Source organism: Bos javanicus, chromosome 15, assembly GCF_032452875.1.
Source record: "Bos javanicus breed banteng chromosome 15, ARS-OSU_banteng_1.0, whole genome shotgun sequence".
NCBI lineage: Eukaryota > Metazoa > Chordata > Mammalia > Artiodactyla > Bovidae > Bos > Bos javanicus.
The window spans coordinates 63,892,534-63,908,166 of record NC_083882.1 but is presented as its reverse complement, the minus strand read 5'-3'; the positions used below and the strand labels follow the sequence as shown (position 1 = coordinate 63,908,166).

The following is a 15,633-nucleotide window of genomic DNA, read 5'->3' as shown; positions in this document are numbered from 1 at the left end:
CAGTAAACCAACAACTACAGTACAATGTGACAGTTACAAAGAAGAAATGAAGGAAACAGTACTATGAACACACAAAAGGAGGCAGCTAAATGCTATGACGGGGGAGACACTAACATGGAAGACCTCCAGACCTTTTATTTACATTGTCAAGAATCAGTGGTCCTGAGATACACTTTCAAACTCTTATAACTCCAAGGATAAGGGATATTTTTAGCAACATACAAAACGAAAAATATTTTAGAATATATACATCAAGTGAAGAAAATATTTCCAGAACTGGGAAATGGCAATGTCCTACTAAACAAGATAACTCAGTAACCACCTTACCTGTCTTCTGGTAACTCAACGGGTTTAATCTGAAAGTCTCCATTTATAACAATCTCATGGGCTAGGGCCATGTTAGTGACTCCTTTCGCTGTCTCTAGAAGTTCTTCTACTGTCACGAATCGAGGAGGACTAGCTGTAACAAAAGTCTGGTGTAAGAGGTTTGCTCCTCTAAATTAGGATTTTCTCCTAAAATTTTTATTAATTTTAGAAAGCAGTGTTTCTCCTACTAGCTAACAGCTAATAATTTCAGTTATGCCTCTACTTATGAAAATATTCTGGCAATTTCAAACAAGAGAATTGTACCTATTTCATATTCATTTTTTTCTTTTAACCTAGAATCCTAAAAGCAGAGATCATTTACAATACTCAAAACATTTTTCCCCCCTTGGTAAAACTGGTCAGTGGCAAATGATTACAATAAATGAAAACTTAGAAAAACTTTTTAAAGTTACTGATTATCACTTTCCCAACAAGCTGAGAATTTATTTTCTAATCCCTAAACCTCCTGTCCACCCTAAATAGAAAAAAAGACACCAGATTTAAGATCTCCTCTTTGTTCCCATTAGCAGTTTACTTTTCACTCCATCATTAACACTGTGCCACAAATGAAGTGAAGTGAAGTCGCTCAGTCGTGTCCGACTCTTTGTGACCCTAGGGACTGTAGCCTACCAGGCTCCTCCATCCATGGAATTTTCCAGGCAAGAGTAATGGAGTGGGTTGCCATTTCCTTCTCCAGGGGATCTTCCTGACCCGGGGATCTCCTGCATTGCAGACAGGCGCTTTACCGTCTGAGCCACCAGGGAAGCCCCTGGTGCCATGAATGAATCTCCCCAAATAAAAACAGCAGTGAGTACTTCAGGGTGCCAGGGGCTGTTTAAACAATGCTAAAACTACTTCTGGGATACTAGGGCAATATAAGAATTCAGAGATCGACAGATGAACAAATCAGAGTCCGTGTGACACAAGAATTTCTGGAATGCAGGCCCAACGAACCAAAAACCTCAGTTATGTTTGATTTCTCCCTTTCCACCACTGTTAGCCAGGTCCAGTGAGTTTTATTTCTGTATCACCTGTGGCAATACCCTCATAATGGCTTTTTGTTCTTCTCTTTCTTTTGATAAAGTTTGAGACTTAAATTCCAGGGGGGAAAAAAAACACAAAACTCATAAATCTCCTCAGGTGTTCTGAGCCAAGGAACACAGGGAAATTCCTATGCTTAAAAAGTCAGTGATTACTACATGCGTGTTTTTGGTATATCAGTTATACCTTAATAAAGCTATTTTTTTTTTTTTTTTAAGCCCATGACAGAGGATCTTTAACTTAAAATCAGAGAGAGAGCTTATGCTGGCCCCCCTCCAGGTTTCTGATTTAGCCTGTCTGGGGCGGGGCTGGAGAACTACATTTCTTGGAAGATTCCACCTGATACTGAAACCATACTCTGAGAGCACTGGCCTGGAGGATGATTATATTAATTTTACACAATGGTGATAAATCTGGGCTTAAAATGGCACTGGTTTCCACATGGTTTAACAGCTGTAAAAATCTTGCTAGGTCACTGAAAAGTTATTTTCTCCCTTCTTTCCCTTTTTTCATTTGCTCACCAGAAAAAGGAATCAAATCTAAGAGCTGGTCATATCCTGTCTGGTAAAAATCTTTTTTTAGTCATGTAAGGGGAAGTTGAAAAACTTCACAAAATTCTTTTCAGCATTTTCAGAGAATAGTAATAAAAATAATAAATAAAATTGACTTTGTGGATATCAGTAAAATGCAATGAATATCCAAAATCAAGGCCCAACAGATCTTTTCAATTCTCAGTATTACTTAGCTGTCAATTTCTACCAAATTGATCTACTGATAAAATGAAATTCCAGTCAAAATCCCAGCAAGGTTTTTGTTGAAATTGCCAAATGGACTCTTAAACTTGGATGGAAATGTACCGGACCTAGACAGGTCAAACTATTTTGGAAAAGAAATTTGGAGGCCTTATACTGACTGATTTAAAGAAAAGCAATAATAATTAAGACAGCATGTGGGAATTCCCTGGTGGTCCAGTGGTTGGGACTGCATACTTTCATTGCAAGGGAAACAGGTTCCATCCCTGGTCGGGGAACTAAAATGCCATATGCCGCATGACGTTAAAGAAAAAAAGCAAAAAAGACTGTGTGCACCTGGCATGACACAAGATATTCAGATGAACTGAAGAGAGCAGAGGATCCCAAACTAGACTGGGACACACACATACATATGTATGGAAAGTGAAAGTGTTATTCCCTCAGTCGTATCTGACTCTTTTGCCACCCATGGACTATAGCCAGCCAAGCTCCTCTGTCCATGGGATTTTCCAGGCAAGAATACTGGAGCGGGTAGCCATTCACTTCTCCAGGGAATCTTCTGGATCCAGGGATCGAACCCAGGTTTCCTGCACTGCAGGCGGATTCTTTACCATCTGAGCCACCAGGGAAGTACATATATATATTTGTGGTCAATAAGGGGAGATTAGTTTTTTCATCAAATTGTGCTGAAACAATCAGAAATCTATTTGTAAAAAAATTACCCTTGACCCTTACCTCAAATGATAAATAAAAACTAACTCAAAATGAGTTTCACAGCTAAATATAAAAACTAAGACTATACAACTTCTAGGAGAAAACACAGGCCAAAATCTTTGCGATCTTGGAATAGGCAAAATAGATAAGATACAAAAAGCTCAAAATACAAAAGAAAATTTATAAATTAAACACAAAAGTTAAAACTTTTGCTCTGTGAAAGACTATATTAAGAAAATGAAAAGGCATGCCACAGATGGAAGAAAATATTTATGAAACAAATATTGGATAAAGGACTTGTAACCAGAATATATAAAGAACTTTTACAACTAAATAATAGGAGACAACCAGTATCAAATGGCAAAAGATTTGAACATTTCTACGAAGCAGATAAACAAATGGCCAGTCAGAGCATGAATGGTCAACATCATTACGATCATCATTAATCATAAGGGAAATACAAATCAAAACCAGACAGATACCACTATCCACACCTACTAAATGAACCAAAATTAAAGAGACTAATTCTACCAAGTGTTGGCACAGATGTGGAATAACTGCACTCTCTTACATAAGTGGTAGGGATGCCAAATGGTACAGCCACTTTGGAAAAGAGGCTCTTGGTTTCTCATAAACTAAAACATACACTTATCACCTGATCTAGCAACCTTGCTCATAGGTGTTAACCCAAGAAAATGGAGAACATTATGGCCATTTAAAGATCTGTACTCAAAAGCTCATAACCGTCAAAATGTCCATAAACCGCAAAATGGATAAACAATTGTCGCACGACCTCATCAGGGAACACTACTCAGCAATAAAAAAGGAACAAAGTACTGACACGTGCAACAACACGGAAGAGTCTGAAAAATACCGCCCCTGGGAGGGTCAGGTACAAAAAAGTACATACAGGAGAGTCTGTTTCTATGAAACTGTAAAAATGGCAACATTACAGCGACAGAAAGCAGATTAGGGCTGCTAAGAGCTGGCACTGGGGGAGTGGGAAGATTCACTGCAAAGGGACACAAGAGAATATTGAGAAGTGATAGAAATATTCTAGCAGCTCATGATTGTGGTCGTAGTGACAAAACTGTACATGTATTATCAAAACTCATCACTTAGAATTGGTGAATTTTATTATATATAGATTATACCTCAATAAAGTTGATTGAAAATTGTAAGGCACTCAGTAAGGATATGCGCATGTGCACGCTCTCTCTCTCTTTCTCTATATATATACACACACACACACACATTGTTAGTAAATTTCTTCAAGATAGTGTTTTCTGTTGCCACTTATCAGAAGATGGAGCTTTCACTGTGATATACTCAGTATCAGAACTCCACTGAGTTCTTTTACTTTTATAAAGAAATTCACAGACTGTCACCAGGGCTTCCAAGTTTTGTTTAAACCTTGGTTTTGCAAAAATATTCAAATGTCTGACCATCTTAAATTTATGAAAATCACAGAAACATATCATGTTCTCTCATAAATTTACTACATATTTTTTTCAACAATTTTAGGCATTTGGGTAATTGATAAATTGGGTAATTGATAAATAAGACAGTTAATACACTACCTAGTCATGAAATGCAGTGGACAGAGCAAGTCAGGAAGAAATTCAGCTCTCTCCAGACTGTGCAGTGTAAGCCTTGAACAAGTCACTTAAATGTTTAAGGCTCACTGTTTCCTAATATGGAAAAAGAAGATAAGACTGAGGGATGTTCTAGAAAAGACTGAGATTCTTTCCAGTTACAGGCAAGTGAATCTTCATTGTTTTGGGCCTATGTGGGACAAAACAGCTTGTACCAAGTGCTGAGACCATGAGACAACCAGGAAGAAGAAAGTTTTCAGGACCTGTCCAAGTTAAAGGCTACTTAAAAATTAGACTGATTAATGGAGGGTGTTTGATCAAGAAAGATGCAATTCTAAGACATGACCAGGGTATATTACATGTATAGGTTATTCATTGCATGCTAATCATAGAGTTTTGGGGTGGGTTTGTTGGGTTTTTTGTTTTTATTTTTGTTTTGAGAGTTCAGTCCCTGGGTAGGGAAGATCCCCTGGAGAAGGGAATGGCAACTGACTCCAGTATTCTTGCCTGGAGAATTCCACGGACAGAGGAGCCTGGTGGGGCTACAGTCCATGGGGTTACAAAGAGTCAGACAAGACTGAAGCAATTAACATACAACACATATGGAATTAACAGATACAAACTACTATACAAGCAACAAGGATTCACTATTTAGCACAGGGAACTATATTTAATACCTTGTAATAACTATCAAGGAAAATAACCTGAAACATATATATATATATAACTGAATCACTAGCTGGACACCTGAAACTAACATAATATTGTATTAATAAATCAACTATACTTCAATTTTCAAAAAATCACCATTAGAATAAAAGGGTAATATTGGTGCAAGACAGATCCACTGGTAAAGGCTAAAATCAGTGAGTTGAAGTTTAAGCAGAAACAGGATATTTGCAAAGTCACACAGTACTGCAGGGCTTCCCTAGTGGCTCAGCGGTAAAGAATCTGCCTGCCAATGCAGGAGATGCAGGTTTGATCCCTAGGTCAGGAAGACTCTTAGACAAGGAAATGGCAACCCACTCTAGGGCTTCCCTGGTGGCTCAGATGGTAAAGAATCTGCCTACAATGCAGGAGACCTGGGTTCAATTCCTGGGTTGGGAAGATCCCCTGGAGAACGGAATGGCAACCCACTCCCGAATTCTTGCCTGGAAAATGTCATGGACAGAGGAACCTGGGGGGCTATAGCCCAAGGGGTCACAAGAGAGTCATGACTCAGTGACTAAACAGCAACAATAACAACAAAAGTACTGTAAGCAGATAGGGTAGGTGGTCCCAGAGAAAAAGAACCAGGCACGATTCTCTTGATATAAGAAGCCATTTTGACCTAAGCCACTTTGTGATTTAAGCCTGGCCACAATGCTTGCCCTTGAGCAAATCTCAGTAATTCTGTAAGATAAACATTATGATCCAATATCTGGTATCTTTGAGTTCTGTAGGAACTAAGGCCCCCAACCCAGGTGGAGGAGGGTAACTATCTGCTGAGATGGAAGTCTGGTTAGAACTGAGGGAATGTCACCATGGTGACCTTTTCTGACCCTCCTGGCTTCAATCATCAGGGGCTTCAGCTCTGGCAACCTTTATCCCAATTCCATGCAGAAGTCTCTGGTCAAGCCCCTTCATGAATATGAGGTACCCTTGGCTTAAAATTTCCCTAGTTTTGCTGTTGAGGGAGAAATTGCTTCGGAAAAGATCCCTGGTATTCTCCTTACTTGCTGCAAATAATAAATCCTCCCTTTTCCCACAAATAAATAAATAAAGTATTTGGAAGTAGAGAAACTTATGGGAAACATTAAGTTACAGTTGACTGATCCTTACTCTAAGGATCTCTATGTTTAAAGAATTAATTTTTTTAGAACCAAATAACCGCCTCAGATCAGTGCCAACTAATTCTGACAAGGCCAGCCATTTTTCCTTTTTTATATTCTGTATCAGCTATTAAACGTTATACGTGCAGGGTAAGCGGGTGAGGGTGTTCTCCCCACACCACCAAGCAATTCTCGGATACCAGACAAGTGTGCTGCAATTCTGACACTACCTACCTGGAGATAGTATCAGATTCCACAGGTTAAGGACACAGTCCCACAAGACTCCGCCCCCCGCCCCGCCTCCCCCCCACCCCCGCCGCTTACTTTCAGAGGACAGTCCCAACTCCAGGGTGTCACCTGTGCTTCTGACAGACTGGCTGTGGATGGGAAGTTCCAACAACCCCTCACCCCCTTTTATTCGATTAATTTGCTGGAACAGCTCACAGAACTCAAAGAAACATTTTACTTACTAGATTACTGGTTTATTATAAAAGGATGTAACTCAGAAACAGCCAAATAGAAGAGAAGCACAGGGCAAGGTATGGGGAGGCGGGGCGCCACTCCTCCAGTGCCTCCATGGCCTCACTAGCCCAGAAGCTCTCAGAACCCCGTCCTTCTGGAGTTTTCTCTCGGCTTCACTACATAGGCAAACTTGATAAAATAAATGGCCACTGGCAACTGTACACCTCTAGCTCCTCCCTCCTCCCCAGAGGTGGGAGGGAGGGATGGGTAGGATTCAAAGTTCCGACCCTCTAATCTCAAGATTGAGTCCCCTTAGGTTAGGCTGTGCCTCATTAGAGTAACAAAAGACATCTTTCTAGCTCTCATCACTCAGGAGATTCAAGTAGTTTAGAAGTTCTGAGCCAGTAACCAAACATATTTCCCATTATAAATTACAGCATCACAGTTACCAACAGTATTTCTATCATTCAAACATTACTCTGTATTTTACTTTGCAAGTCTAAAGGCTATCTTTTTGCTTTTAATTTGTAGAACCCCAGATGTGATGCAGGGAAAGATTGAAGGCAGGAGGAGAAGGGAACGACAGAGGACGAGATGGTTGGATGGCATCACTGACTCAATGGACATGAATTTGAGTAAGCTCCGCGAGATGGTGAAGGACAGGGAAGCCTGGCGTGCTGCAGTCTATGGGGTCACAAAGAGTTGCTCATGATTGAGCCACTGAACACAAAGATGTGATTTTAGAGTTACTTTCAACTCATTAGCTATACATTTACACAGTTTGGGAGAAATGTCTGCAGATAACTAATTTCATATTTTATAAATTCTTTTTTATGCTCTCTGCAAGCAGTGATGCCTCCTGACCTGGTCCCCAAACTCCGGGGTGGCAGTTTTACCACTGGAGTCCGTAGCTCTATTCCTACCTATTATTTCAAGGAAAAAAGGGCAAGAAAGCCAGAAACAATATAGTTAGTCATTGATTTTAAACCTCATTTTGATATGGAACTGTGAGAATTTAATGAAAGCTTTTCTGACCTTCCTAGAAAAATATATATACACAGACACGTTGATACACCTTTTTGACTCTTCCTGGATTCCCCAACACTTGATCATAGGTCTCAGGATAAGCTGCCTTAAGGACATAACTACATACAATGTCAACTAATACAGTCTAGTGCTGGCTTGACATTAATTTGGAATCATGCCATCAGACTGACAAGATGCCATAGGCAAGGCCATTAATCAAAGAACTGAAGATTCTAATCCAAAGGTACTTCTTTACCAGAAACTATAAGTGATAACACTACCATACTGGCCATCAACATCCATATTACAGCCATCTCCTGGGTATCTTAAAATGCAACAGATGAAGGGATTTTCCTGGTGGTCCAGTGGTTAGGCTCTGCACTTTCACTGCCAAGGCTGTCGGGTCCCTGTTTGGGGAACTAAGATCCCACAAGTCACATGACATGGCCAAAAAATTTTTTAATAATAAATAAATGCAGTATGTTAGTAGCAGTAGTACTAACAACTAGTGTTTATCAAGCATTTATTATATGAAGACACTGTTGTAAGAGCTTTATATGAATTCATTTAGTCTTTACAATGACCCTATGAGATAAGCATATTTTCCTCCTTTTAAAAATGAGAAAACAGATGAAACTTTCTATCTATACATTGGAGACAAGGTGTAACACAACCACATTAGACTGTTATTAACAGCATGTTTTCTTCCCTGAATACAATGTGACCTAGTAGTATATTTATCAAAATCTATTCGATGATAAATTACAATAAAATGGGGTCCACCAATGTCTGCTTTAAGAATACCATGTTGACTAATAAATTACCTGGGAGGGGCTTTTACCATTTTAATAGAAACATACCTTAAACTCCCAAATGTCTGTACTTTTTGCAAACATGAAGGATTACTGATCATTTGTACTTTAAAGAGATAATATCAACACTGACATTCTTAGACCATGACAATCCCTCTTAAAACTTTCATTTTTGGACTCACTTCAAAAACCCTGAGTATTCCTAATAAAAGACATGAGTTGGAGCATCTGCTGGGAATACTTGCGGAAATTGCCATCCTCTCATTGGCAAGGCCTGCTTCCTGCCAGGGATCTGAAGTGACTTCACCACACACAGTTAGTACACTGAATCCCCTCATCCTTGTGGGAACGATGCCCCCAGGCAGTGAAGCTAGGGTGTGGTGAACTCACAGTCAAAAACTTTTTTTTTTAACCTGCACAAGCACAGACCTGGCTAGAACCTTTCAAAACACTCTTAATTAAAGCTGCAATTTTCACTCCACCCTGTTTCTCAGAGCATTTCAGATAAATTGGAATGTCACTGAGGCTGGAGGAAAACAGCAATATTCTGAACATTATTCTAAAATGTGAGTTTCTCATGCAATTGAAAATCCATAAGTGACTGGGCTGTTAATTGTAAAACGGTTGCTATACTTAAATGCTAATTATTGGCAATTCTATCATACTATTAGAACCTAGCTCAAGGCCACATGTACAAGGAAGGATAATAAAAATATCATCCAAAAACAATGAAGATAATGCTTCTAACCAAAGTCAAATGTGCTTACAGTGAGGTCTTTGCACTCTTTGGTTGCTTGGAGAGCCCGACTTTATTTTTTTCTGTAAAGCTTCATCAGAAACTTCCACAGCATCTTCAAGGCCTTGCTCAGAATCACTTGATTTTGATTTTCCTGCTTCGTTTATATTGGACTTGTCAAGGTTTTCAGACATTCTCAATTAAGTTCATTCACTTTCCTAGAGGGAAAAAAAAAAATGAACCAAAATGTTCTTGCTCTGACACTAACTGGCAGTGTGACTCTAAGCAAATGATTTAATCTCTTTGGGTTTCAGATTTCTCACCTGTAAAATAAATGGCCTTGCTAAGATCTTATCCTTATCCCACTGTAATATTCTACTTCCATGATTAAACAGATCACTTGTAAATGACACTTGTAACTATCAAATTCATGGACCTATACTTCAGAGAGTAACAACTTCGAATATTTTGTCCCAATTTGAGTACCATGTCACGAGAACATGGCCTTAACACTATAAACTGCCTGCTTGTATTTTAATCCATCAGTGATTTAATTCTTAAATTCTTTCATACCTGAGAGCTGAAAGGAAGACTCTGAAAATAATGCTTTTCACCAGCGTTCAAAGTAAATATACACTGGACTGAGATGTTGGTTCCCCAATCCTATTATGTGGATAAGACACCCGGGGATGACAAATAGAAGGCACAATCTCATGCAGCATTTAAGAAAAATGTGTGGGGCAAATATTTTTATTAATCCCTTGCCAGTCAGCAGGAAAAGATGGTGAGTAAAGTAGGAAGTTGCAAACCACCATAATGTATATGGTTGGATGGGGTGTTAACTGTCTTAGGTGCTGATTAGAAGAGGACTAACGCTTAACATGTTGGTTTGGGCTAGTTAATAAAGGCCTAGAATAAAGGCCTTATTTACTATAAATGTTTCCTATCAAGTTTTTTTCCCCTAATTTTTTTTATTGAGTTCTTTATTCCTAATGGGCTTCCTAGTAAAGGAAAAGAAAGACACAATGTTTTCTGCATTTATAATACTGAAAATAATTAGCATTTGTACTAGTAGCACTTGAAGACCACAAAATATTTTCATAAGCACTAATTAGACTTTATTACACACCTGGAAGGTAATCCAAGGATCAAAAGAAATGTTGACCATTTTCAGGAGGTTTGGCAGACTCCTTTCTGCACATTAGAAGAATCACTTGATATAATTATCTGAACATCAGATAAACCCATTAAACAAAAAGAAGTTACTGGAACTGACATTTTCAGGCCTGTATTATTAATATGAAGGTTGCTTTAATGTCATTCCTTTTTAACCTTCCAGCATCCCACTCCAGACACCCATCTCCTCTGTCCTAAATCCTGTCTGGCTCTGGAAATGCTCCAAGAACCAAAAGGTAACATTACCAGCATCTTCTATGAAAGGACAAACAAAAACACTTCTAATTTTATCCTCTTCACATGTTGGGAATGAGCTGAGGATGAAGTAACTCATTCTGTGCAATAAGGAGAAAATGCAATTTCCAGGTCTTTTAATATTCAGTTTAGTAAACTAACCCATCTTTCTAAGATTTGGTCCAAGACCTATCCCTTCACGGGTCACTTGCCCAACCTCACCAGTGTTTGCTCCTTTCTCTGAACGCCTATAGGGATGGATGTTAGACATCTGGCATTCATCATTGCCTTAAAGACAACTCAAAATATGCAAATTTAAATAGGAATAGAACGATGAAAAGGCATGGTCGAGAGACATTCTTACAAGGAAATACAGTTAAACTTAAGCCTTAATGGCATTATGAAATCACTAAGCAGGAGAAACTAATTCTTCCCGGAAGGAGGTTGGGATAACCTTCCAGAAAAGGTGATATTTGAGCCTGTCTTTTTGAAAAGAGTAGGATTTCACTCAATTAAAAAACATTTGGAGGGAATTCCCTGGCGGTCCAGTAATTAAGGACTAGGCACTTCCACTGCAAGGGGACTTTGTTGGGGAACTAAAAAGCCATGCGGGTACAGCCAAAAAAAAAAAAAAATCAAACACAAAACATCTGGAGGAAGAGAAGGTGAAAAGGGCGGCGTTTCACTTAAAGGGCAGGAGCAAAGGCAAATGAAAATACGCAGAACAAGCAGCAGGTGACACAGGAGCGATGAGTTAGGATTAGATCGTAAAATTGCTAGTTCTTCTTAATAAAAAAAAAAAAAAAACTCTTCACCTACATTTTTAACTTCTTACAGGCCAGACCAACCACATTCCCCACATATGCTCCACACATATATCCCCCGAACAGATACCCATTAAGTATTTACTGATAGCTGTCATCTATTTAAAGTCAGTTTATGCGGGAGGGCTGGGCGTTAGTCTCAGACATACCTGGGTTCCAATTCTGGCTCTTTATTAGCTGTGTTAACTTCCGTTTCCTCATCTGTAAAACGCAGCTACCTACCTCCTGGGTTTGGGGGAAGTGTCAATGACAGGACGTGCATAACGACAGCTGGTGCACAACCGGCTTCCAAAAATGGTAACTATAATTAGAGGGCTATATAGGACGCAGCGAGGAACCATTTAACTGCATGCAGTGTGCTCTTTCATTCAATCCCCAACTCCTGCCATGCCTAAAAAGGGAACCGAGGGTAGGAGGATCCTCGCACTTGCCGTGAAGACTGTCTGAGCCTCACGCCGAGCCCAAGCTGCTCTCAAGAGTCTCCCCAGGAGAAAGGGTCTTTCAGCAACAGCAAGAAGCTCTGTCCAACGCCGGCGAGAAACCCTTTCCCCAGCACTCGGCGCCACGCACGCCCAGCGTCCGGATTCCGTTGTAAACAACTGTTTGGGCCTGAGAGGGAGTGGCCGGGCCGGGAGCTAGCGAGGCGCGCCTGGAGGGTGGCCTCGAGGGGCGGGACAAAGGCTGCGCTAAGCCTCAACCTGCCCGCTGTGTCTGCCTCTTCCTCGCCTCCACCCGACATCACTGGGCCCCGGTCGACGGAAAACGGCGAAGCAGCGTCTGCAATCTCGATCTCGTCCCTGGCGTGCGGGCTCCGCAGGGCTGCCAGCCTGCGCATCCGCTTCCCTCACCTGCTCCGGAGTGGGCGTCTTCCCTCCTGCCGCTCGGCGGGGGATCTGGCGGCGGCGGAGGCGGGGAGGATGCGCGGCGGGAAGGGCCGGTTCAACCTCTGCCCCCCGGAGGCCGCATCCCTCGCTGCGCTGCGAGCGGTCCTCCCCGCCGGGCTCGGGTGGGTAGCGGCCAGCGCGGCGGCTCCTCAGTGTCGGGTAGCGGGAGGAAGCGCTCAGCCGGGAGGCGCCTGTCCCACGTAGGGCGTCGCCATGTTCCCTTACGGAAAGGCGGGAGGTGCGGCCGGGTGCCAGCTGCGGGGGCCCAGTGGGCTGTGACTCGGAGCCGGGAGGCCCCCGCCCCAGAGAGGGCGACGCCATGTTTCTGTACGGAAAAACGGGCTGCGGGGCAGGCGGCGCGGAGGCAGTCGAGGAAGGCGAAAGGATTGGCTGTTTCGGTGCAAAGCCTTCCCCGTCCTGGTTTTCAAATTTAAATATTACATCATGGTTTACAGCCACGTTATTTGTTCCCCTCCCCTCGTTTTTGGTTGTTAAAAAAAAAAAGTCATGCCCACCACCGGGATGGCCAAATTTCATTTTAACGGCACAGATTCGATTTGGTTTGAGTCATCTCTTTTATCTAAGCGGTCGCTACTGTGTCGACGGGAAGAGCGAGATCTTCGCCCTGAAAAGATGGAAAGCAAGGAGGCAAAGACGTCTCACGAGGGTTCAACTCGGTTTAGAGAGCTCAGAAACACAGCACTCAGCATTTTATGTGCCATATGTATTCTAGAAAGTAAACACACCGTGTTAAGACAAGCTTGTTCTGAAGCCTCCTTCCCCTTTGTCTCAGGTGCCCAGGCCGTGGCTGTCGCAGCCCTGAACAGTTGCTGATCCAAGAAAACCATGCTTTTCTCAGCCTGTATAGTAAGACAGCAAACTACACGAATAGAAATCGTTGTGAGGGGTCTATCTTCAAAAGTAAAAGTTCATAACTTTTATCTGTTCTTTTGAAAAATGCTTTAGGAATGAACATCAAACATGTGTGCCTTAAAATGAAGGTAACAATCAAGCCTCTTACCTGAAGCCTATAAACTTGTTAAATAACTAGAACAAAACAAGCTGGAGTGGAATTAGGAGTTGCTTTCAAATGCCACTTCTAAATAGATCACACATGGGCAGTTATTCCTACGTTAAAGTAAGAATTTTTCCTGAAACACAGTTCTCAGAAGAGGATTCACTTTGAGGGGGGAGGGGGGTGCCATAAGATATTAACTGGAACTAAGATTTAGGAAGAAAACATTCAGTTCTCACTTCAGAGTCTAGACGAATATACTTTTTGGTGTTGATGTTAAGTTGCTAAGGTGACTCTCTATGACCCCTTGGACAGCACCATGCCAGGCCTCTCTGTCCTCCACTATCTCCCAGAGTTTGCTCAATTCATGTCCATTAGTCGGTAATGCTATATAATCATTGCATCCTCTGCCACCCCTTCTCCTTTTGCCTTTGATCTTTCCCAGCATCAGGGTCTTTTTCAATGAGTCAGCTCTTCACATCAAGTGGCCAAAGTATTGGAACTTCAGCATCAGTCCTTCCAATATACCATAGTCTCTAAATTAGCTGTTCCCTTCTCCAGGGGATCTTCCAACCCAGGGATCAAACCCAGGTTCCCCACATTGCAGGCAGATTCTTTACCAGCTGAGCAAGGGAAGCCCTTCAGATCAGGGCTTACCATAAACATGACCAATTTTCTTAAAACTTTACGCTTATGAAGTTTGAGGTAAACTGTGGTTTTACTAGATTGTCCATGAAATTAACATTGTATTAGAATGCTGCTGCTTCTAGGACCATGAATATAACTAAAAAATTCTGTCTTCCCCTGAAGGAGAGCTGTTAGTTTTGTTGCCAAATAATGATGTTTATTCCATTATGTGCAAAATAAAAGTTGCAAATCAGGAAGTACACACACTGTTGCTCCGTCAGCTGTGGTCTCACCACATTTTAAGTAGTTTGTTTCTAAAAACTTCCTCACTCAAATCATGAACTGTTTTCTCTTTCACTTCACTGTAGAGAGCTGCCTTCCTTTCCTGCCTATGCAACAAAGCAAAATACACATCACAAAAGAACCCACCTGACACAACTATTCCTTACTTTATTAGAATTATATTACGTACTATAGATGAGTCCTCAACTTTTTCCTTTTTAAAGACTAGCCAGAACACATGTATACCTGTGGCAGATTCATTTTGATATATGGCAAAACCAATACAATATTGTAAAGTTAAAAAATAAAATAAATTAAAAAAAAAAAAAGACTAGCCAGTATATCTTTGAAAACAAAAGACTGACATGCTAGCATATTTGGTACATCATTTTAGTTTTCCTACCCCTCATTAAAACTGTGAATTGAAAATTCAGTCTCATTTTAATCTTTTGGTTTTATTATTGTAAAGATGCATAATTTAAAACTGTATTATACGTTACAAGTATTATACTGCATGTCTACTTCACAAGTGTATTGTGTCAGTGCAGTGCAGTTGTTCCAAAATAACTATTAACTGAATAAAAAGTTGTTGAGACATTAGTTCTAATGACTAATTTACAAGGAATGAAGGACACAGAGGAACATGATAAAGGATAGTACAGGCTTGCAGTCAGCTAAATCCAGATTGTGGGAAACTCAAGAACAGCTGACCAGGTTTACTGAATAACAAACAGAGAGAAAAGAAGGGAGGAGAGACAAAGAGAAAAACCTATAAAGATTTAAGAAGCACATTAACCAATTGCAATGTATGAACTCTGTTGGGATCCCTACGTAAATGTCACCGTCATTTGAGATCAGAAACTGTGAACACTGACTGCATTTTTGAAGATATTAAGGAATTGTGACTTTGTGTGTGTATAATAATGATACTGGGGTTATGTTTTTAATGTCCTTATCTTTTAGTCATATATACTGAAATCTTATAGATGAAGTGATAGCATGTATGAAATCTGCTGAGGTGGGAGCCCAGAATAAACAAGACTGGCCATGAGTTGACAACTGTTGAAACTGGATGATGAATACATGAAGGGCTCATTATTCTATTCTCCCCATATTTATGTATGTTTGAAATTATACACAATAAGCTTTAAAAGATGCTGAAGTTGTCAAAAGCATTAGGACAGTTCAATTTCTGACTTGTCTACAGTTTATGGTAACTGACAAATTCATTTTAGCATAGCCTAAATTTCTATCTTGTATCTTCAAGAAATATACC

At 40.6% G+C, this 15,633-nt stretch overlaps 2 protein-coding genes across 11 annotated transcripts in view; one reads left to right on the top strand and one right to left on the bottom strand.

Annotated features, from left to right (window-relative positions):
* Positions 1-12,486, bottom strand: part of TCP11L1 (t-complex 11 like 1) — a 33,467-nt gene extending 20,981 nt beyond the window's left edge. For 4 of the 10 annotated variants that reach the window (XM_061381065.1, XM_061381075.1, XM_061381072.1 and 1 more), the window contains exons 1-3: positions 12,398-12,486; positions 9,347-9,533; positions 328-460 (exon numbers count right to left, since the gene is read on the bottom strand). In XM_061381065.1, the coding sequence (XP_061237049.1) occupies positions 328-460; positions 9,347-9,509 (296 nt within the window). In that variant the 5' untranslated portion in view covers positions 9,510-9,533; positions 12,398-12,486. The other 6 variants (XM_061381069.1, XM_061381068.1, XM_061381066.1 and 3 more) reach the window with 6 other exon arrangements.
* LOC133261047 (uncharacterized) lies at positions 11,059-15,408 on the top strand. The gene is made up of 3 exons (XM_061439631.1): positions 11,059-11,100; positions 11,963-12,555; positions 13,227-15,408. Exons 1-3 carry the CDS (start codon positions 11,059-11,061, stop codon positions 13,366-13,368), a joined length of 777 nt encoding a protein of 258 aa, XP_061295615.1. The 3' UTR covers positions 13,369-15,408.
* Positions 15,409-15,633: the final 225 nt, after the last annotated feature.

Coding starts and splice junctions, on each gene's coding strand:
- LOC133261047 (XM_061439631.1), top strand. CDS start 11,059: ATGAAAAGGCATGGTCGAGAGACATTCTTACAAGGAAATACA. Junction 11,101..11,962: donor CATTCTTACAAGGAAATACA/GTTAAACTTAAG, acceptor AACCGAGGGTAG/GAGGATCCTCGCACTTGCCG. Junction 12,556..13,226: donor GTCCTCCCCGCCGGGCTCGG/GTGGGTAGCGGC, acceptor CCTTTGTCTCAG/GTGCCCAGGCCGTGGCTGTC.